Source organism: Pithys albifrons, chromosome 10 (assembly GCF_047495875.1).
Source record: "Pithys albifrons albifrons isolate INPA30051 chromosome 10, PitAlb_v1, whole genome shotgun sequence".
Taxonomy (NCBI): domain Eukaryota; kingdom Metazoa; phylum Chordata; class Aves; order Passeriformes; family Thamnophilidae; genus Pithys; species Pithys albifrons.
The window spans coordinates 16,337,214-16,361,176 of NC_092467.1; the positions used below are offsets into that span (position 1 = coordinate 16,337,214).

The 23,963-nt window shown below is 40.5% G+C and overlaps 1 protein-coding gene across 1 annotated transcript; it reads right to left on the reverse strand.

Annotated features, from left to right (window-relative positions):
* Positions 1-139: 139 nt before the first annotated feature.
* TECR (trans-2,3-enoyl-CoA reductase) lies at positions 140-23,188 on the reverse strand. The gene is made up of 13 exons (XM_071564972.1): positions 23,162-23,188; positions 13,719-13,769; positions 13,252-13,303; positions 12,883-12,927; positions 11,445-11,548; positions 9,222-9,337; positions 9,008-9,113; positions 4,533-4,605; positions 4,403-4,446; positions 2,961-3,018; positions 2,141-2,229; positions 1,097-1,142; positions 140-997 (listed from the first exon to the last, which is right to left on the reverse strand). Exons 1-13 carry the CDS (start codon positions 23,186-23,188, stop codon positions 870-872), a joined length of 939 nt encoding a protein of 312 aa, XP_071421073.1. The 3' UTR covers positions 140-869.
* Between the last annotated feature and the right edge of the window lie 775 nt (positions 23,189-23,963).

The window sequence follows — 23,963 nt, forward strand, 5'->3', positions numbered from 1 at the left end:
AGGAAGAGGATTCTGAGGAATAGCAATCACTTCATGTATTTACAAAGTGTATTAAAAACTGTTCCAAGAAGCCTGATGTAAAATGCTTTGGTAAAAGCTCCTTAAGAATTATAAGGACTTGTTATATGAAAACAGGCCAAATAGCAAAGATACAGCATAGATCAGATTGCTTCTGAACCTTATTTACTAGTATGCAATTTACTAATGAAGAAGACCAAAAATAAACAAAAAACCCCCCAACACAGGATGCTACATTCACAAATGCAACAAATCCTTCAGACTCTTTTGGCAAATTAGGGGTTAGACCCAAATCAGGTTTTTTGGCCTATTTCTTTATTCCTGGAACCATTCATATTCTTTGGTAATGTTATTTGTTACAAAGCACCTGCCTCCAGCTGCACTCTTCTTCAATCAAAGAAGGCAGATCATGCAACTGCCTTCAGGCCAGCTGGCCGTGCTGGCTGAACTGAGCTCTGGTAGTGAGCTGGTATGTCCTCCTTCCAACACACTTCTGTCTTGCAGAATGCCACTGCTAAATTTGGAGCTGCTTTTCAGCACAGACTTCTCAGTATCTCTGATCCATCAATCTAAATAGACTAGTACAGAAAAATCTAAGTCAATCAGGTTACAGTTAACTGCAGGGGCTTTTGACTACCAGCTGTGCAATGAGGGCCTATTTTTTAAGGTGCTTCTGAGTTGAGAGTTCTTGAACGTAAGGAAGTGTAGCTTTGAAGTGCATACAAGTTCCCTTAGCAGTGGTGATTCAACATGCACCAAAATCCTTTAAATTAATTCATTTACTTGGCAGGAGGTTTATGAGGTTTTTCTTCTTGAAGTTCTGTGCAACATTCAAATTAAATTTTCTTTTCTTATAACAAAAAGGGGATAATTGGCATTCTGTGACTTGGATAATCCTTGAATTCTCGTTGGTAGGTGCAGTGCTTATCCTTTGCCCAGACTGTCATCTGAATGAAGCAAAGCAAGGTAAACAGCCCCACTGGAAGGAAGGGAGAAAAAGATACATTTCATTATGAGATGAAAAACATGCTCTTCCTGCTGACATCACTTCAGGTTGAAGTACCAAAACATTACTCACCTGGAACACATTGAGTCATGATAGTGAAACTGATCCAGGTCCCCACCTGTTTTGGCCAAGGAAATTTAAAATATTTCTGGTGACAGCATTTGCATTTATGTCTCTATTGAGCAAAATAACCTTGTCCTAGTATAGGTAAATAAAAAAGCCAAGGTCAGCCAGGTCAATTTCTATTGTTAATAACTTTTAGCCAAGCTGGTGAACAGTGCCTTATTATCACAAACAAAACCTTCATGTTTGCTTCCATAGCTATGACAATGACAAAATTTTAAGCATTACAACAATGTCCTTTTTCTCTGCCTACTTAGTATACTTTTTTCAGACCTCCATCAGTGCTAGGAGTGGTAACTTTCTACAGTCTGAGACCAAATGCTCTTCTCATTAACATCTGTTAATTTCCTCTGAATTTAAAACCTGATGCTGTCCTTCTGTGCAAGAGTGAATGTTACACTGAATTGCACTGATTTTATCTGCTTTTGAACTCGATCAAGAGTTTGGCTCCTGATTAAGGAATATCAAACGATAAACTGATTCAAGCTTCCAAAGCAGTCACCACCAACACAAGTGACTGTGTAATTTCAGAATATGGGAAAGAAGAGTTCAGCCTATTTTCTCTATCACAATATCTTCTATTTGTCTGACCACTGTCTTCCTGCCTGCTGTGGTATTTCTGGGCTCTTATGTTATAAATCCACCAGACACCCCCATCCCCTCATTGCAAAACACATTCAGTGGGAATCTCCCTGCTGTTGGCTGCAGAATTTGCACTGCTTTGCAGTGTGTCTGGTCTAGCAGCCATACTGATACACAGGCTCAGCATCAGGGCTGTCTGCTCAAGGTTAGCCCCATCAGCACTGCCTCAAGGAAGAGGAGGAAGAACAGACAAGTTCCTGTCTGCAGTCTGATTTCATGGGGTGTAGGGGAGGAGTGGAACTGTATTGAGCTGAACTGTTTCAGAGGTTTCTTCCATGTTTAACATTCCAAAAGAAATGAAAATATATTCAGCAAAACTAAAATCTGCACATCTTGTCTGAAAATACATACCTCATATGTATAGTTAGGGCAAGATACAAAGAAAAACAGCCATGTGAAAGGATTCTTTGTTGGATATGGGATCTTACGGGTTTTGGATCCTATAGATTAGAAAACAAATCATAAAATATTCACACTCCTAAATACATTGTTTCCTATAAAGACAATCCAACTCTACCTACTCCTGTGTCTCATGACTGTGAGAGGGACAAGCAGGACAAGTGGGGAGACAGGATGTCCTCTGGACTCACAAGAAGGAATAGGATAACTGTGAGGAAATGTTCCAGGCATTAGAAAGTCATTTACTTTGCCTTTGATCACAGTCACTCCTGTAAGAAGAGGTACCTCAAGTTTTAAATTTAGTAGTCAAAGGTTTTCTCAGATTGTCACAGAATGGGATTTTACCAGCTATAATTGATTGTTTTAAGATATATGGCTTATGCCCAAGGAACCCTGATCTGCAGAGATCTTGTGCCCCCTACAGAAGTCAGTGGAACTACTTTCCCTTGCTCACCAATCCAGCTTTTACTAGCACTCTTACCTTTTGCACTGCCAGTGTAACCAAAATAACTGATCCCCACAGCACAACCCAGCCCTCACCAATGCAAATTACAGCAAGATAAGAAGTGCTGCTCAACAGTCTGATGTTGCATTCTTTGCACTGTCTAATCTCCCTTAGAATCCAGCCTTTACAGTGCTGAGAAACCTGTGCTGCCTCAGCAGTCAGCTGACAAGTATCAACATCCCCCAATATCAGGTCTTTCACAAGGCAGATAACTTAAGAAGGCCTGAATGGCTGTGCAAAAGTGAAAAGGGATCATGCAGTTTTTACCATTTCTCCGGAGGTCACTGAGTGCAACATGAATGGAAAAATTTCCAGCTTCACACAGCTGTAAGAAAAAGTATAACAGAGTTAAAAATGTACTTCCCTTCTTTTTGTTTTTCTTCCTTTTGTTATTTCCTGAGGTGTTTTAAAAATTTAAGGAAAGGAAAAGAATTTTTTATAAACATAATAAATATCCTTAACCAATATTGCTGTCTGACAGGAGGATGAAATGTCTTCATTCAAACATGAGTCCATATCACACTCTCTTATATCTTTATGATATTTTCCAGAAAATGTGGTCTCTGTGTCCAAAAGATCAAATTTACTACTTATATAATCTCTGTGAGATCTAAATGAGACAAAGGGGACAAAAGTAAACACAGGAGATACTTGCTTTATCTTTTGGTCATTCTTATGTCTTTAAAAACACCCAAAAATGGATTTGCATAGTTTTGGTTTCTCAAAAGTTCTTAAAATCCCAAGAAATATATGGGTTGGACTCTAAGTAAGTTTTCTCCTCTAGAGCATAATTGATATGAATCATGAAGTATAATTGACCCAGCTTCCTTCCCTCTTTTTAAAGGATGCTTCCCCAATCAATTCTAAAGGAAGTATATTGAAATGACCCATTTATATGATTATGAACAGTCCCCAGTGTCTGCAATACACAACTATTAAAGCAAATGACTAGTGTCAGAGCTCCTGAGTATTATTGTCAGCTCTGTGCTTTCAGTTATGGAGTGTCTCTACAAAATGTGAATAGGTTATGAACACAGAATTTTCATACTAGGAAGCTGCTTTGAGATCCTGCAGTCACTGATGACTAGTTTGTCAAAGTGAACAGCTGATGTTTTAAACAAGTTACACATACAAAGGAAAAATCTTTGTACATAGGTACATCTTTATTGGCTACAGTAACATTGCTTCTGCAGGTGTGAAATGCTCCTAGGAACTGTGAGAATGAAGTGACTGAAACATTTTGATTCATAAGGAAAGCTGTAAAATTTTCTCAATCTCAGCAAAATGACACTATCCCTGGACATTCTCAGTAACACACTTTCTTATTTGGCCAGTTCTCTGAGTTTTATGATCAGTTGTGAATCTTAACACTCAATAAACAGTTCACAAAATAAACTCACTAGCTTTTAAACATAGTGCCACAAACTATGTGACAAAAGTTCCAGCCTCTTTTAAAAGGTCATGAGAGATCATTCCAGCAGTTAAACATCCTACTCTTAGAATGGATATTGAATCAAAATATTCCCTTGTGTGCACAATCACATTAAAACCTGACAGATTTATCTATTCTGCATGCAAGTGCTCAGCTTTAGTAGTATGTTCCAAATGCAGGTCTAAGTACCTGCTTATCCTACTCACTCCTCTACTTATACGACAGAAGAAACAAAGTGAGATATTATAGCATTTTATAGAAAGAGCAACAAACCTACCAGAAACATGATCACAGCAAAATTTATCTGTTTTTTTCCATAAGCTATTAAAAAAAAGGTTTACATGTGATTAGTACTAATATAGAAACACCAAAGTACTTAAATCATTGTAGGTTGTTTTGCTACTTACAAGGAGGAGTGTAAAGAGGATGATTGATGTAATATGCAAGCCAAGCTGCAAATCCCCAATAATATAAGCAGTTCTGAAAAACAGGCAATTTTTCTTTGTTTTAGTACAATCCTCTAGGCCAGTATTCACTGCAAGGACTGTTGATAACAATGGGCTATTCAATTTACTGATAATACAACAAAGAATGGCAATACTAAGTGTGGTAAGGTGGGAGCAGATAACAGCAAATAACAGAAAGGATATAGTGCTCACAGAATTAAGATTTCCTCTCAAGTATCTTGGAGCTGCGAAGCTTATAAACAGTTTTAGAAAGTATGATCACACTACTGAAACCAAATTTATCTTGTCACACAAGCTACTGGGCAAAGTTGAAGTGCATGCAGACTGTCTGTTACAGAGAGATTTGGTTTGCTGACAAAAATATGCCCTTGTAAAACCAGGTTTCGGCACTGTCCTCTCTTCCCTGCTTATTACTTTGCACTGCCCAGTCTCTTACCTATCCTCTTCCCCTTCACTCCATCAGTTTTTTCTTTCCTGTGCTTTAACTTTTCCTACCTAAAATCATCATGCCTGATACTTTCCCCTGCACTCGCACTGTGGTATCTTTAGTTTGTCCCTTTTGCTGCTGTCCTTGTCTTTCTATGATCCAGCTTCCATTCTCTAAACTCTGACAACATAACTGTCATTAATGGCTGTACTGACTCATTCCTGACCAGTCTCAGGGCTTGTTCACAGACTTCATCCATGAAGAAAACTATTCACAATGACAATCTTTACCTCATGTTTGGTTTCCTTGGCCTTGCCTCCTGTGGGGTTTTTCTGACGCTCATTGCTGCTTATATGGGTTACAGGTTATCTTCTCCCTTCTTACATATTTATAGGTAGGAAGGAGGCCCCTTCTGGCCCCTTCCTCTTCTTCCTCTGTGCTCTAACCTCTAGGAACTATTTTCTTGCAGTCAGACTTTAACCCTCATCATAAATTTGCTTCTCATCACTTGAGTCTTCTTCTTTTATCAAACCTACTGCCTCAGTTATGAATGTTTTAGAGCATGTTTGTTTATCACCTGGACTTCAGAAAGACCAAAACTGAGCTCTCTATCTTCCTTTCATCACTTTCCTTGTTCTTTTCCTTCACTTTATCTTTCCTTGCATCCTATTTTTAATCTTGAGTAAAACACTGTTCCTCTTACTCTTCCTGGTGACAATTTTTTCTTGGCCTTCCAAATAGGTTCCAATACCTTAGACATTTCTAACTGTTTCTGTTTTCTCCTTCCCAGCTTTCCTTTCCTGCTCATGAAGGCAAAACTCTTATCCAAGGCTGCATCCTTCACTGTGCTGACTGGTTTAATGTTTTGGGTTTTTTTGCTTTGGATTATGCAGTCTTTTCCCCCTGTATACACCAGAACTGCATTTCTAGCAATAATACCCTGAAAAAGTGATTACCTCAGTGTCTGCAACCTGCACTAGCTGACTGCAGTGTCTGATGGTGCATTTTTCTGAAAATGTTGGTGCTCCCTCATCTGCTGCAAACAGTTGTGTCAAACATTCAGTTGCATTTCCACCTTCTTTTCAGAGACAACTGAACCACTGAAGTGGCCAGAGGCCTTTTGGGTATACTGTAATAAAAGCACATAATATGTCCTTGCTCTGAGGTTATATATGAAGAGATAACTGATGAGAAAGGGCAAATTATTAAGCAATAATTACAGATTAGGTGGGACAAATGAGCAGAGAAATAACTTCCCTGTGATTACTTCATTTTTCCTCAGGAAATGCATCAGAACCAGAAAAGGGACTTCAGTTAGGGACAATCTAGTTAGTGTCCTGTCCATAAACTACTGCTCCCTCCCTAGCACTTCTTCAACCAGCTCTAGCAATTTACTACCTGCTGTACAAACTTAGGTGGAAACAGTTTCTTGTAATCTTGGAATGGCATATTCAGAAAAAACCTTCCCTAGCTTCACAGCTTGGCACAGGAAGGAACATATGGCAATGGATTTCAGTAAAGTAAAATTAAATAAATTCATTATCATGGCTCAGCCCCCAACAATACATGTTGTAATTAAATTAAACAAGTACTATTCAGCCAAAGAACATGATTCACTGCAAGAGTATTCATCAGTTACAAGAAAATGAGCCTTAAGATGAGTAGAGTCTCCCACTGCTAAGGACCTTAACAGTAACACTATAAATGTCTAGATCCTACTAGAAGCCTTGTTGCTCTTACAAAAACCTCCAGTGAGGTTTAGATAGGAATATGCAGACTTCATAAATTCACTTGAAAGAAAAGTGTTTCTTTTGTAAAGAAAGTGAATCTTTCATATTCCAGGTGAATAATACAGCTTTACAACAACCTCTTATAAAGTTGTGAACCAAGTTCAGATATTGCAGGGATCCCATAAATAAATTATTCCTAAATTCACAAAGTTATGGTTAGGATTTTTGTCTTCTCTACTGCAACTGATGATCCCTATTTCTTGATGTCCTGCCTATGTTTATTCATGACCAGCATGTTTGTCTTGTTATATTATCTTCTGATTTAATGGTATTCATTTAGGTCTAATGTTTTCTTTCCTCCTGACATTTGTCTAAAAAGCAATGATATCCCTTTTTTTACTAAAAAAAATATTCATGGGTAAAGAAAGATCATGTTAGGCTAGTCACAAAACTAATTTTTCAGGAATTCCACTGGTACCTTCCTATTAAAGGTCTGACAGATCCTTTTCTGCACCACCATAATCATCCTTCCTTCAACCAGTTTCCTTATCCCCACACAATTTTTACATATTAATCCCTATTTTATTCACCCTGAGCCAGTTATTTACTAAGTCCAGATAAACCAGGTATTCTACGTTTCCAATGCCTAGAAAAATCATGTATCTTAAAAAGAATTATACAGTGTTAGTATGTAGCATGAAATGGTTCTGGTGAAGCTGCTGTATTGTAGAGCATAATTTATTCCTATTTCCATTTGGCAAGCAAAGGATGAAAATTATAAATCTCACGATTAGTGTTCTGTCTCAGATTTCTGAAGTGTCTTCTGTAAAGGTAGCATTGCATTGTACTTAGGAAATAAGCTGCCTATACCTGCCGTGTATGTGATCAAACACTGAAAGGAGGAAGCTTTGTCCACCATTTGTATGTGATGGAAAAAAAAGCAAAGACTATGTGATATTTTTCTCACAGTTACAATTTTGGAGTAACACCACCAAGGTCAAGGAAACTACAAAAGCATTGCTAAGCAGGTGGAATAACGACTGTAAGCAACTTTACAGATGAAGGCAAGTGCCACCAGCCTGAGAGGATGGAAAAGAGGAAGTGATCAGAATGACTGCTACAAATGTAAATTTTAGCAACAACAGTTTGTATGATCTGACAGGAACAAGCAGTTGTCAGAGATGGCAGTGAGAAAAAGATTTATCATACTGAATGGATTTTTTTTCCAAGGTAAAGTTGCTTGTTTATCTGCTGTTAGTATGCATTAGCTACCATGGTGTCAAAAACAAGAGATTTGCAAACCTTTTAACAATGCCTGTGCTCTTCTGCAGGAAGCACAATAAATTGCAAGGGAAGATCCCTTTGGATGGCCACTGCTCCACTACAGGCCCTCCTTTCATTTCAAAAGCTCTCACCAGACTGACCAGAGCCACTGGACAGGAAGAAGTTAGCCAGGAGGCAGAGCTTCCACTGCTGGAAGTATCACTGCCATAATGCAAATTACAAGGGACTGTCTAAATCCCAAATGTTAAATACCCAAGTGCTGATACTTTAGGCTTCGCCAGTTGAGATGATACTTTCTTGTCTTCATTAGTATAAGGCGTACTTTTGACTACTAGTGTGTACCCTGTTGCAAACATTTGTAAATAAGTAGAGGCCATGCATAACCATGCAGTCATTGTACTACTTCGCAGACATCTGAGAACCAGGGAGTGCATCCCAACAGCTGCCCTGAGCTACAGCAGCGATGGCAACACTAGAGAACACTCCAGTGGAAAAGAAAATGCAGAACAATCACGCTGCTTTGCAGTGGATCAAAGGTAAATTAATAGGTGCTTAACAGCAAAGAGAGTATATAGGGCAAAGATGTAAAATGGTTGTTACAAAAAATAGGTTGTTTTTTTTTTTTAAAAAAGCAACTCCCAACATTGTGCCTGCCTGTGCTACCTTTGAAGCTAACATTGTTTCTAAAACCTTCACACACAAGGAGCTAGCTGAGTAAAAAGGAAAGGGTATGCTTAAGGTCTAAAGTTCTAAAAAGTAATGAGACTGCTATAATATTAGTAACAGCATGGCAGCATGTGGGTTATACAATAGTGACATTAAGAAATCTGAAAGAACTACAGCTTTATGGGTGAGATTTGTTGTGCATTGCTACAAAAACCACACCAAAAAGTCTGTGCTGCAGAGGCAGAGAGCATAGGTTGGCTAGGTTGGATTTGTAAGGGGGGCTATGGATAGATTCTGACACAATTTACCTTCACAATTTTCCTCAGTGGCATAGTCCCATGGGAGAATCGATGAACAAATACTGTTTCAATCAACCTTTTGATGTAGTGGAAAGAATGGCAGATACATGCCAAGCTAGAAACAGCAAGACAAAAGCATTTAAGAGTGCTTAAAAAATCAAGTGTGGCAAGACATTTGGAATAAGGCTAAAAGAAACACTGCTCACACTTCAAATGGACTTACTTAACTACTGGGTGCGGACTTGATGTAAATCTCTCATCCAGTCCATAGACAAAAGTCATGCGGAAATAAAACAGAAAATAGATGAACAATGGACCTGTATATTCTATCAAAAATACCTGCAAAAAGAGAGAAAATAATTAGACAGCTGAATTAGATGATAGTTTTGCTCTGGTTTCTTTGTGATAACTATTGCAGTGGGATAAACACCTCCACCGACCCAGGATGGCATTAAGAGAGGTAGGGAGGGAATAGGAGGTTTGGGCTTGAGCCATGAAACTCGTAGACATGCACGTAAATATTTTGCAATTATTTGCCTCAGTTGCATTCAAACAGCCATTGCCAGTGCAGCAGACACATTATGGGTATGAAAAGATAATAGTGTCAGCCCATAGACCATGACAAATATGCATGCATGTTACATTTATGCATCTCTCACCCTTCTCTTGCACTCAAAAACTGTTTCTTTATTTTGGGTTAAAATGAAATTTGGTGAAGAATGTTGTCTTGAAGAAGAAGAATTCTGCTTCTGCTAAATGATTTTTGTTTAAACTGAAAACACAGCTTGTTCACTGCGACCCCGTCTGTGTGAACAGTTAGCACAGCAGTTGTCCTGGGAAACAGTAATTTCATTCTATGTTCAAATAAGCTTTAATTTTAACTCAAAGAGAAAAATAAAAAGAAAGGACAAAAAATTTTAAAAGGAGAAGAAACCAAAGAAGCTATTCTCTAGCTTGATTTCATTTCAGATAGGTGTGCATTTCTTAGGAACATCACTTTAAACTGAAGTTATCTTTGGACCAAACATTAACAGTTCAGTTTTCCACACTTCTGTAAGCCAGGAAAGTAGTCCCACACCTTGTTTACAGAGAAAGAAGGGAAATTGATTGTATTCCTGTCAGAAAAACCGCAAACAAAAAAGCCCAAACAAACAAAAACCCAACAACAAAACAAAGCAAACAAAAAACCCTAAACAATCACTGTTTTCTAATGTGTTTAGAGTTACTTTGATACTCAGAAAACCTGTGTCATTGACTTCTGTTACAATCACCATTTTCTCTGGGGAAGATAAGATTTGGTTGCAGATGAGAAGTTCATCTTTTTAATTTGAAAATATTGAAGTATTTCTTGGCTTATGTTTGAATGAAGTAGCTTGAAGGGCAGGGAGAGCACAATGTAAAAGAAAGATTATGGAATGGCAGCAGCCTGGTGTTACTCTGCACTGTGAAATTTTGGTATGTATTAATGTATGTGTGTCTTGGAGTCTTCACTGCCATTAGATAATTGTGCCTGTCTTCCTGTTCTTTTGAGTTGTGTAATAACTGCCTGATTTATCAGCATTACACCCAAAGAAATGACATGAAGATTCAGTCCTGCAGAACATGACTATTGTCTTTGTCCTCCTATTGTCTTTGTTATTTGTAGTCAACACAAGATTTTATTAATGTCTCATAGCTAAGAAATGGTAAATATGCCTTTAAATTAGGGGCTACTATTTCCTTGATGTTGTACTGTTTTATTGAAATATTTTATTGAAAGTATGTGCAGCAAGGACCTTCTAAAGAGCTGGAAGGGTCAATGGTCACCTCACTGCATAAACAGCAGTGCTGTGTTGCCTCCCAAATGAGTTGTGATAGAATTTGCATTTGAACTAAGACAGTAAATATGCAAGGTCTTTGTGGATGGCTGCTAATTTTGCAGAAATTACCAGCTGTCATTAACCTGCCACGAGCACCCTGGGACACAGTCACATGCAGACAGCTAACTGATCTTACTGTCTGCATTTTCTTGCTAAAGTCACTTCAGGCACTGATGTGAAGTTGCTCCCATGCCTCACTGCAGGACCAACTCATAGGAGTATAATCCTAATCTTTGCCAGGAGTTACACAGGTCCTGTGAAGCAGATCCCCAAAGGCATTTAGGCACCTAGTTCCTAGTGATTTTGCAGTAGACATCTAAATCCATTTGAGAATCTGGACCTTAGTTCTGCAGAGACAACCCACCCTGCAGCAAGTTTTCCACTGCTGCTCTCCCAGGGAACCAGGCATTCAGAGTAACTGTTACTGCTTTCCCTGATTACATTACTGAAGCAATGAGGATTCATTGCCTGCATCCACTCTCAGAGCAGACATCATGCAGAAGTATTGGAGAGAGACAAAAAGTGGTGTAAGGATTAATTATGGAAAATCAGCCATTAAAATGGCTCAGACTTGAAGCATAGCTCACCGTTGTCCATCCTATCTGTGGCCCTAAATCTTTAAAGTATAAGGTAGCAGTTGTGCCAACAGGGAGGTGCTGCAGGATTTCTTCATCCCTCAGGGACTTTCCTTCTGAGAAGGAAAGAAGTAATTACATCTCAGTGGAATTCAAGTAACTTTGGTAGCATACTAGCTTTATATGGTGTTTTAACCAATCTGTGAGATTCTTTTATGTGATGTGGGTTTACTGGAATCTCAATAAAAAGACTATTTAATTTTTATTTATCCTGTAATCACATATAAGCCTGGATCCTCTATTCACACTGAGACAGCTAAGCGAATTCGCAATCCTGTGTGCCTGCCTATTCTGGCAGATTTGCTTCATCACTGCTAACAGCAGAATTTGCTGATGGGTCACTGCCCTCTATCATAGTTCACTGACCTCCCAGTCACCTGCACCTCTCTCTCTTTCCTCTCTCTTCCACGCTTCTCATTGCTCATCATCAAACAAACAGAAGATAGGATAAGCTGTGACTGGAAATCTCTCCTACAAAAATTTTCATTGCCTTTGTTTTCCCAAACAACCAGCTAGGAGGTGATTCCCCAGGGCTTGAGCTTGCACTCAGGCTTTAAATGCCTAGATTTGGGGGAAATATCCAGAAGGCCAGCATTTTCTCATGGCAAGTCTCACAACATTCATGGACGAATCTGACAAGGCAGACCTTCAAAGAAGGAAATAAGATACTCATACATCTGTTTTCCATGGATAGATTTTACACAATGAACTAATCTTCACCAGCATACTTCTAAGGGACTGTTTAAATAAAATTATGCTTAATGAAAGCAAAGGGAGAAACTCTTATGTTTCATACCAAATGCTACGATGAAGTAACACAATTTGGCAATTAAGACTTTCTTTTGTGCACCCAGACCATGTACTAAGAGGCTTCTAGTAGCAATACCTACAGCTGTATTAATGAAGTCAGCCAGCTGGCATCAGCTTTGTCAGCAATTGCTACATCCATGGCAATGTGTTTTGCATTAGCTTACCTCAAAAGAACTGTAATTCCTGCCTGAGAGCAGAGGATTATGTGAATTGATTGCTCAAACTCACAGCCCTTTTTAGTACTACCAACTGAGCATCCCTGTGGAGATCATTTCACTGCAACTAAGGGAAATTAATATCTAGATTCTGTGCTGCCTGTCTTGAGAGTAGGAGTGCTCAGTAGTTAGAAGGTGCATTGGAACAATGTGCAAACTCCTGAGTTAATTACCAAGCACCAGGCACATGGGTGGAACGCTGTTCAGTGCTTCCAAAGAATTGTATTTGTTCTGGATTCTCTTCAGCCTTCACAGTGCTAATTAAAATAGCTGGAGCTCTCTTAAGAGCTAATACCCATTAAAAGTACACTCTTCATGCCAGGGCCCTGCTCAGTTTCGTTACTGTAGCCTTCACAAGCACTTACTTGGATCGAGTTTTATTGCCTGCCTTGCTGGATACCACCGAGGATCTGTAAGACCATACAGAATAGTGTGATATACAATGTTTGGGTTAGATCATCCACTATTGTAATGAATGCAACACAAGATAAGATTTAGTTAAAGATTTTTATGAACATTTATTCAACATTAATATCAGTGATAATTTATGTAGCAGAAAAATTGGTGTACTCAGATAGTATAAAATAATTATACTGAAAGCTCACTGTGATCACAGTCACGTGCAAGTTATCAGCATTATGTGTGTGCATATCATATTTCAAATTACATAATTTTTTTCCTATTTATACTGGATATGCTGGTGTGATGTGAGCTGCTGCAGAAGTTATACTCACATAATTTATGGAACATCAATCTGATCTCTCTAATTGTGGCATTTGGTTCCACCTAGGCAACAAAAACATTGCATATGTAAGATCCATATTTTGAAATACAACTACCAGGTGTAAGACTACCGAGTCAAATGGAAATGTGACTTAGGCAATGTAACAGTGTAACTTTCTTACAGATGTCTAGACTTGGTATGAATGATTCAGCGCTGACAGAAAAAAGGGAGGACAATTTTTGACACCTGTTTCAGAGGCAGCTTCTCTACCAGTGACCAAGAGTTACTACAACAGCAGTGAAAGCTGGAAAAGGGCTGAGGTACCCAGCAGTCAGTATGAAGTTCACATAACTGTTACAAGGGGCCAAAGAAAAGCTACCAGGAGATAAAATACCCTTCATAAACACTAAGTTTACTTAAGAAAAGATGTTAATTTCTAAAAAGTCTCCTAGCCTTTTAAACAGATTTTTGTTTTACCTTATCTAGGAAGCATAGTTGTTTCTTTGTCTCCCAGTCAAGGATTTCCACCTGATAGGACACAAAATTATAATTAATAATTATTGGCTAATACCTACACACTTACTTAATTTCTAAAATCACAATCATTGTTCAGAGTGAGCCACCATTTTTCTCTGTTTTGTGAATTGTGTTAAAAATCCTCTTGTTGTTCTCAAGAGACAGCTTTAATCAAAGCCAGGTTCCAAAAGCACTCAACTTACAAAAAAAAAATTGTCAAATGAATTGTCTTCCTGTATATATTCAGAAGCAGATGTAGCTAAAAACACATTGATCTGGGGTATTGTCTTATGCTAGAGCAAGAGGAACAAATAAGGGATAGATAAGTTTCACAGGAATCAGTCTTTTTTATTATTCATCAAATTTGACAATTTGAGAAAAAAAAATTAAATGCGTATATATATGCATATAAGAAAATATTCTGAGTGCATACTGCTTAAAGCTAAATGTGTATTGTCCCCAAAATATTTTAATTGTAAAGAGAGTGGAAAATATTGCTGGACATAATGAACAAATGGACTTCACAAACCCTTAAGCTATTACAGGAATACTCAGTGTTATTCTTGCCTCTCAGATCACCTGTTTTTGTAAATACATATTAGCATTTTATATTCCAACCAGTGGTTTAGGGACAGCTCTGAAAAGGAAAGAAAAGTTTACTCCCGTGATCAAATGGCACTTTGGCAAAAGGTTTTGATTTTCATCAACAGCCAAGCAGAGAAGTCCCCAAACACTTCAAAGCCTGGGTGCAGCAGGCTACGAAACCCTAAAATACAGTGATGGTGTTTTAATGTAATTTGTTCTCATCAAACACTGTAATGGAACTTTGTGGTATGGCTGATATAAAGTGAAAGTCCAAAGTTTATCTGTTGCAGTAAATGATAGGGACGTAGTACCAGAAGAGTTTGTTGCAGTTGTTGGGGTTTTTTATATAAGCATCTAGCATTAATAATGTTTGGTATGAACTGGACAAGAGGATAGATTAACATTAGACTTTAAATATGATTCCTCACTAAAAATAGGAGTCACAGTCCAGTGTCTTTCTAATAGGGTTGCTTTAAGGAGATCACTTGGTTAGAGTATCTTATTTCCTTGTTTTACTTGTCCCAAATGGTTCTTTCTCTATTGGTGCAGCAATGGAGCACTTCAGCTCCAGCCAGAACTATCAAATCTGACCTCCACAAAGGATATTAATGCATGATATTTTCTACCTGTGCTTTGTAAGCTCTAACTGGGACATCAAGGGAGGTAAGCACTGTTCCTCCTCTGTGATAGGTAACAAATGTGACAGATTATTGGGATGTTTCCCCTTAATTTTTTATATGAGAAATAATACAAATTTCAAGTTTCAATGTCTGTTCGTGTGAAATCTCCATGGGAGAGCAAATGAAGTGGATTCCTTTCCCAGAGGACTATTCTTGAAATACATTGTTCTGACTCTTGTAGTCCACAAAACAAGTGCAGGGCAGGGAAAAGGCTGTATACCATTTCCTGTCCCTTCTGATGCCAAGTTACTACAAGGCCTATTGAAAATTTTGGTGTATCTCAAAGCCCTTTTGTCAGTGAATACCACTGGGCTGCTCTACAGACTGCAGCATTGCTCAATACAGTGTCCTTCCCATTCCATACCCAATCCCAAAATACACATTTTTTTAATCGGAATCCTCCAGGGGCAGTTTTAATCTATGGCCTTCAGCGGTTGTATTGGAAAGATCTTCTCCAGGTCAATTACAGAATGGTTTGAGTATGTTTATGCCCTCTGCGGTATTTTAATTGGATTATCTTGTCATGCACAAGGCCAGACTGAAAATTATAGAGCCTTTTCTTTTGCTCTGTGGTTTTCATGGGAGTGGCTGTACAGAAATTTAGGTACTTCTGTGAACCTTTGGACTCAGTGTGGAAAACAAACAAATCATCCAAGATGTTTAATTTTAGTTGGTTCTAATCTGGCATGATTCTTTGAAGTGCCAAACTGTCATACTTGCCTCTACTAGCCCCTTGCTGCAAACACCTAAAGGAAGCCTAGAGAGATGACAGATCCAGACTCTTCCTGAGGGTGCACAGTGCTAATGGTGGGAGGCAATGTGTCTGCTTGCAATCTGGGAAAACCCAGACACAAGAAATTCTTTTCACCATGAGCTTGGTCAAATATTGGAAGAAGTTGCTCAGAGAGGATGTGGAATCTTCGTCCTTGGAGATATTTAAAACTGGCCTAGACAAGACCCATTGCCATTTGATCTGGTTGTATCTGCTTTGAGCAGGACTTGGACTACATAACTTCCAGAAGGCCCTTCCAACCTAAATTGCTCAACATTGCTTTTTATTTTTTGTTTTACTTCAAATATTTTATTTACTTTCAGTTACTTTCAAGATCCATGCAAATATCAAACATTCTTTCCCTCTTCAGAAACATGGATGCAGGAACACAGTTGTTTCCTCTAATTATCACATTTCTTGGCTTTCTCAGAACAACCCCAGTGTGTAGATGTTCCCTACATAAGAGACAGAAGAGTGTGATACAAAGCAAGAAATGGTGTCTTTTCCAAACCTCATGGCCAATCCCATGAACTGAGTAGCACTGAACACGGTGTTTCCAGTCTTCAGGCACAGCACCAACTCAGTTAATGTATTGGTTGGCAACAGTTTTTAGATATCCGGCAATCTGTTCTTGGAACATCTCCTTTAAACAAAAATTCTTTAGCTCAGAGAATTTAATTTCCTTTGTGTTCTCAAAGCATTTAGCACAATAGGACACTGACTGTTGGCCTGCACTAGAGCAGCATGATGTACAGTGCACTTATTTGGTGAATTTTCAAAGGCATGTTAAATTACAGCTTCTCTAAAACTACTTTGAGTAGAACTTAATCAATAGGCAGATTTGTGCAAGATGTTAAACACTCTTGTATAAGCGACTATAAATATATATCTTTGAGGCTTAGAAGACAAATTTGTTCCTTGCATAAGGATTAAAGATTGATAGTGTCATTAACAAAAGAAAAAAAAAGCTTGGTTATTAATATTTAGAACAGGTTGAAGGGAAAGAATAATCAATACACAATATCAGCAGAGAAAAGTACATTCAGTTGTTAAATTTTAATTCAGAAAATAGAAATGTTAAATAAACGGAGGGAACGTTTATTCATAAAACAGCTGAACAAAGTATTTTAAGAGCGTTTTTAAGATGCAGTGTCTCTGCAATAGGATTACAAAAATATAGTCAATCAAATTCCTGTAGTTTAAAGCCATGTCAAGTGCTGAAGGATCAACAGATCTTCAAAAATGATGTAATACCTATTACAGAAATACTGACACATTTATCATGTCTGTGCATCTTAGAAGTTTTACTTGAAGCCATTTGTAATCAGCAGATTAAGTAAACTGTTGCTGAGACTTTGTAAGCACTGACATAAGCATATATTGTATTGATTTCTTTTGAAATTACTCAGTTAAAAAAAAAAAGCTTATTTCACAATGTAGGAACCAACCAGTCTGAGTAATGCAGAATGAATTCTCCCTGAGCTGTTAGAATGCTTATGTAAGTCAGTTTCCTTGAATTTAACTTTAAAAAGCAATCCAGTCACAATTAAATCTTTCTAAACGTATTTCCTATGGAATTAGCTATTTTCTCTATCTCCTTTGACTTTTCTGGTAGACTGTGTTGTTCCTGAAGGAAGTAAGCAAGCCTTAGTGTGATCTCACACTAGGGCATATCAAGAATAGCTTTCTTGAAGTCAGTAGTTAGGCCAAAGGGAAATTGCCACAAGTGTACTTACACTGAAAATTATATTTGTGCTGTTGTAACAATTGACACTCAGTCTGAAACCTTCCTGGCACAGGAATGTGCTGTTGCAGATGATGAGTCTAAGGATCCCTCTAGAATTGCATCTTTCTGTAACTGTCAGCAGTGGGTGACTCAGAAAAAAGTAATACAACAGGACAAGAATGTAGTAACCCCAGGGAAGGGAAGAGACAGACATGGTGATTGTGATTCTTCTGCACCAGAAGTGCTGCCGGTGTATTTAACAACTTCTCGTGGATTATTTCCTCAATGAGTTTATCCACTTGCCTTTTAAACCTGTGTAAACTTCTTGCATGCACAGAGTCCTGAGGCAGGGAGTCCCATAGCTTGGCCACATGCTGCATGAGGAATCCCCAAAGCAGAACCAAGGCAAATATTCAACCACAAAGCAGTATTTCATCATCTTACCTGTGGAGTGCTGTAAGGAGTCCAATAAGTAAAGCCTGACCTCTCTGAAGCAATTGGCTCATATTTCATGAGACTAGAAATTTATTACATTATTTCTCTGTGTATAAAGAGATACAGTGATGCCCATACTCTAAAGGTTTTGTAAAATTAATTTTCACTTTTTGTAGCATTTAGATGTCTAACATTTACAAGTTCACAAGATACACACTAGGTACTTACTCCTCAGCTTCCTAAGTTCTGCTCCCATGCAAGCCAAGTGTCTGACCAGTGCTGAAACTCAGAGGGCATTTTGATCTCTTCCACCTGTTTCAGGTTTGTTAGTTAGACAAGCTCTCGTCTAAATCCCTGAAGACCTTGATCCGGTAAGCATCTTTATTGCAAGGTCAGCACAATGCACAGCATTCAGATTATTTCTGAATGAAACTAAAATGTCAGCAAAGGAGATGCTCTTGTTCTTCCTGCTTTATATGAAATAGTTTGACACACTGCCAGGAAGTGGGAAAATTGATTTAGAATGTCTTCGGCCATTCCCCACTCCTCCCACAGGCAGACCAAAAAGTACGGGCAGGAGAGGAGGGGAGTGTATTCCAGTGAAAAGGGCAGTCTCCTACCAAAGAGAAATCCTGAATTTCTGCTCTCTGGGCTTCTTCAAGCACTACTCACTTCCACTGTAATTCTGTTCAGTATTTCTCTACAGTGGATGCCTTTTGGGATAGAACACAATAAAGGGATAGAGTTAAAGTAAACTTGGATACCTTAACCAAGTTGTCATTATCTCACCTCAGAGCTGGGTGCCTAACACAAAGACATGGGAAAAACCAAGTCGCTTTGTGGGCACAGATCTAACAATCATAACAGGTATAGAGCTACAAATGGTCATCCTTCAGAAAGACAAATCCATTTGTATAATTGTCAGGGATAAAATGAGTCAGTATAACAATGGTCAGGAAGGAAAAGGAAGGTCTACTCACTCGGCTGGGGGAGTCAGTTTATTTTTCAGAAAAGGAAGAGCTGTTAGGGGTTTCAGAGTGAACTCTGGCTCTTGAAACTCTATGAAAGCTTTTCACCTTTTACTACTATGGCGTTTTTCAGGAGGATGAACAAGATGAAAAAAGAACCTGCACCAGTTAGTACTGACTCAGTGGGTATTTACTTACATTGGCTAACATAGAGCTGCATGTTGCCAATTTCCCAGGCACACTAAAAAGTCACATCATTCACTGAGTGTCACTGTCACTTTGAAGCTCATTGGAGTGCCTCCATCTAAGAACCTGAGCCAGCTTTGACTCAAAGCTAAGTAGACATTCAGATTTTTCAACACCACTGCATAGCCCTTTTCCATGTGCAAGAGAATATTCATTGCCTCGAGGCTTTAGTTTGTGGTGATTATTTTCTACAACAATACTGAAGTAGAAGACATTAGAAATGCTTTATGAAATCACAATCCAATCTTTACATCAGCACTGTGACTTGCAATGTTGAACTTCAGTATCTCTAATTTCATTACAACTCTTCATGCATCATTTGGTGTAGGGATGCCAAAATGTATATCCAGTGAATGCTTTTGACATGGAATGGAAGAAACTGAAGAGAGATTTTTTTTCATTGTTTTTCACCTAGTGGCATTAAGAGTGGGTCTGCTGCCTTTTTATAGGGCTGGATGACTGGAAGCCCTGGGAAGTTCAGAGACATTATACAGACATGTGAACTCACAAAATTTGTATTGATTAAATATACTTCAAAGAAGCACAATATTTTTTTCTAAAACAAGCCTTTTAATTTCAAATGTAGCATTGAAATTCTGAATAGCTCCAGGTACTTCCTGCCAAGTAATGTTTAACTACCACCTTCTCCTATACAAAATTTTCTCCCTCAAGATTCATTGAGAAAAAGCACAAATTGCTGTCTTTTAAGTGAAGCAACTCAACACAGTACTGAAAATCCTGGTATGTGTGTGGAGAAATGGTGACAGAAGAGAAAGGGAAGTTTTTCCCTATAGTCTGATCTCTTTCTGTGATAATTATCTTAAGTGTTACTTGTGAAAACAGAGCAGATGTCTTCAAATAGCAGGGCAATTTTCAGGAGTGTCCCTTTATATGACTGTTCAAATATCTCACATGTGGCCTTGTCTTTTCAGGCAATTCTTGGAGGATACAGAACCTCAGAATGTTCTGCAGTCCTGCTTCTGGCACTTGCCCCCAGTGCTCTTACTTGACGAGGCTTTAGACAGCACAGCTCTGAGTGGGAGAAGCCTTTGTAAGAGGAGCTGTGACATCTCAACCATGCCAGCCACGCAGCAACCGCCATCCCCCTTACATTCAGAGGGTTTTCATCTCAGACAGAAGTGGGGGGAGAACTTTAAATGCCAGCAAGGGGGGCCAGTACATTATTGCTTTTAGACTGTACTGCATAGGTCAGTTCAATCTATCCTCAGGGAGTGAACACTCCAAAACATTTTTGAGTGTCACTGCTCACAAAAAGCATTTGCCATACAAACCAGCCAAGGACACAAAAGTACAACTATGCCTCTTGTGACACTCATTTTCTACAGTGTGAACATGTGTATTTGTTCAAGGATCTTTCCTATAGGAAGTCAGAATGCCATACTTATTTCTTTATATGAAATGCTTTTGAGGACTTAAACCTGCAAGTAGAAAAAAAAGGTAGAATTCATTAAGCTAAATTCAGAGCTCTAATATAGATATTTACATCTTAGCATGTCACAGAGACATCCCTTGTGTGGAAAGGAGGAAAGTAGGCGCTTTTAGGATAAACTATACCATAAGCTCTGAAATATATCTCAAATAAGTCATTAGAGTTGTTCTCTAATCAATCTGGAGAAATGAGCACTCTGAGAGAACATTAATCTAGACACAAATCTCTGTCATACATTTCTCAATCTTTGGGGCCGAATCAGGCACAGTATTTTCAGATATACAGATACTTCTTTATAGCTGTCTTTGCCACGCTTCTTCTGAGCTATTAGTGATTAAAAAAACCCTGAGGTGAAATTAGAAACATAGCAATATCTGAAGTAAACAAAATAGTTTGGTGATTGTAAAGTGCTCTGTGATTCTTATCAGGATGCACCACAGAACAGCAATAAAGGGTAAATGGTTCAGCAGTGTACTGGGGAAAGTACAGATCTACACAGTTCCTCTAACAGAGAATGCTGAAGTTGAGAACACCAATAGAGATTCCCCCCACCCTCCCCAGGAACTACTGGGAGAAGTGGGACACTCACCTTCTCTCTCTTGATAGCTCAGTTTTGAATGTATGGTGGAGAAATATAATTCAGAATTCAAAGTCGATGACTTTGTAACAGAAAGCACATCAGCAGAGAGAACAGTGCAGAAAGCGCTATGTAACAGCACTGCCCAGTGCTACCTCGCCAGTCTTTGTCCACATCCTACCCTCTGAGCCAGCTCAGACACACACTGGAGTAGCTGGGCAAATCTGTTTTCACCACATTATCTGCTGTAAAGAGAAAAGGACTAAGACATACAAGGCTGTATGTAAATTCATGAACCATACTGAGTTTGGATTAGTGTTGCTTAGACACAGGATCTTGATTTAAGGCTCAAAAGACCTGTATCTGCTACTATTGTACTGCCTAGGAAGACAGAGCGTATCATTCAGCTTGACAAAAATGATGTCCATAGGTTTTAGGTTTTCTAGTAACTAGTTCTATTCAGTTCAAGTAAGGCTGAGACAGAAGAGCAAACATGAAGACCAGACAATGACTAAAGACAATCAGGAGCATCATACACGTGTCTGCTCCTGCATTTTGCTCTCACTATAGTTTGGGACACTGGTAGAAATGCAAGAGGCAGTGAAAAGCTTGGCTGTTTTTCCTAAAAAAAAAAACAAACACGGAGGTCAACATTTCTGAGGAAAAGGCATGGTGCAGGTGTGCTATACGACAGCAATAGGCAGCTAATTTTGCTGAATTGATTTCCACAACATTTTTATAGTTTTGAAAAGCAAATCGGAACTTCTATGTCATGGTAAGCAGCAGATGCTTTTCAGATAGTTTTGGATTCTGTTTGTGTTATAACTGCCTTGTAATTTGCACGAGGGGAAGGAATTGTTCCTCCCCCTGTGCATTGCTTTTAGGCAAGTCGTGATGGACAAACTGAAGTATAAAGCCTGGAGAAATACATTCAGGATTGCTGTCATTTAGCTGGTACAGCCCTTCAGCCGCTCTTAAATTTTTTTCTTTTTGTATTAGCCAGCCTAACTAATTCTAACAAAGAGTCAGTGTGGCTGTTTATAATGTTACCCTTGACGCTCCCCAGGTGCGCGGTACTCTGCGCTGTCTGTAAGCACAGGAGCTGACTGTACTAAACTCCGCCCGGCAGTTTCCCCGTTCCCACGAACGACTGGACGCTCCGTGTCAGCAGAGGCCCCCTCGCTCTGCCGCCGCACGGTGGGAGCCGAGGCGGGATCCGTCCCCTGTGCCAGGGCACCATCTCGCTCCCCGGCTCCGTGCCGCCGAGCCGGGCCGAGCCGAGCCGAGCCGAGCCGAGCCGAGCCGAGCCGAGCCGGGGGCGCTGCCGCCCGGGGCCACGCCTGCACCGGGCCAGAAGGCTGCGCGGGACAGCTCCGGGTGCTCGGTGGCTGGCGACGGGGTTTTCCGAGAAGTTGGGGACAGAAGGTGCCGAGAACATTCCTCGGTCTCTCCGTACGGCCGGGACGCGCTGCCAGACCCACCCGAGGCAGGATCCGCGGGAATCCCACAGCCACTGACGCGGCGCCTCCGCCGACCGCCGGGGATTCCCCCCCGCGCCGCTCTCCGGAACCACGTCCGAGGAACACCGGGGACGCGGGGATGAGAAACGGCGGGGGAAACGTGCCCGGGGAAGGAAAAGACGGGGCGGGCGACAGCTTCTTTCGCCCCCTCGCCCCAATGAAACGCCCGGCAAGCAGCGTGCCCCCCCCCCCGGCTCCCCCTGCGCGGCTCCACCGGCGGTCACTTCCCTTGGCAGACCCTGGAGTGGATGGCTCCGGCTCCCCGGTGCTTCAATGCAGATGGAGAGGGAAGAGAGAGGAGCCTGCCGGGATCCCGGGCAGCCCCGTTCGCCGGCGGCAGGAGACTGCGGGGCCGGACCGGCCCGGCCCGGCCCGGCCCAGCCCAGCCCAGGCTCGCCTCGCCTTGCCTTGTCCGCCCCCCGCCCCCGGCGCCGCCGGCACCCACCTCGAAGAAGCCGGCTCTGCCGCCCATGCTGCGGGACCGCCGCGCCGCCGCCGCCCCGGCACCTTCCGCGGGCCCCGCGCCGCGGCCAATCAGGCGGAGCCGGACCCCCCGCCCCGCCCGGGGCCGGGTCGCTGCCCGGCGGGACCGGGGGGCGGCGGCGGGAGCGGTGAGCGGCGGGGCCGGGAGCGGGACCGGGAGCGCTCCCGCGGAGGCGGCGGCGCTGCCCCGGCAGCCGCAGCGGTGCGGGACCGCCGGCACCCGCGCACGCCAAGTTCTGCAGCTCCCGCTGTTCGGAAGCGGAGAGGAGACCAGTATTCACCAGCCGCCGGGAGTGACGATTCAGCGGCATTTCATTCAAACAGGGTGATTTATTTTCCTTCGAGCATTACAGAATTACTGCAGGAAATCAGTCACTTTTTTTTTTAAGAGCTGAAGTAACTTAATGAGAAAACCTGCAAAATACAACTGATCATGAGCTCAGAAACATTCTCCTTTCTTTCTCTGATAGTTTACGTGATGTTTCAGGGGTGATTGGACTGGCAGAGGAACTCGCTGAGATCTCTTCTCCTGTGATCCGTTTCTGCTGCCACTGAGAATGAAATGCATGGCATAAAGAGGCTGACACTGTTTTCCTCCACCCATTTGATATCCATTTTTTTCTAGAGCTAAGATAATTAAATATCAGCAAAATCTACGAGGCTACAAAGGAACATGGCTTTTTCACTGCCATAAATTTCCATTAGACAGAAAGATTTATGTATGCAGTTTGAAAACCTTCTGCTATCTCCAAGTTTAACCTGCT

What these genes read in the sequence shown, in the direction of transcription:
- TECR (XM_071564972.1), bottom strand. Translation starts at nt 23,188, where the DNA reads ATGGGCGGCAGAGCCGGCTTCTTCGAG. An exon ending in TCCTCTTTACACTCCTCCTT is followed by an intron (nt 4,447 to 4,532) that starts GTAAGTAGCAAA and finishes TTTTTTTAATAG; the next exon opens with CTTATGGAAAAAAACAGATA. An exon ending in TTGCTGTGATCATGTTTCTG is followed by an intron (nt 3,019 to 4,402) that starts GTAGGTTTGTTG and finishes TTTTTCTTACAG; the next exon opens with CTGTGTGAAGCTGGAAATTT.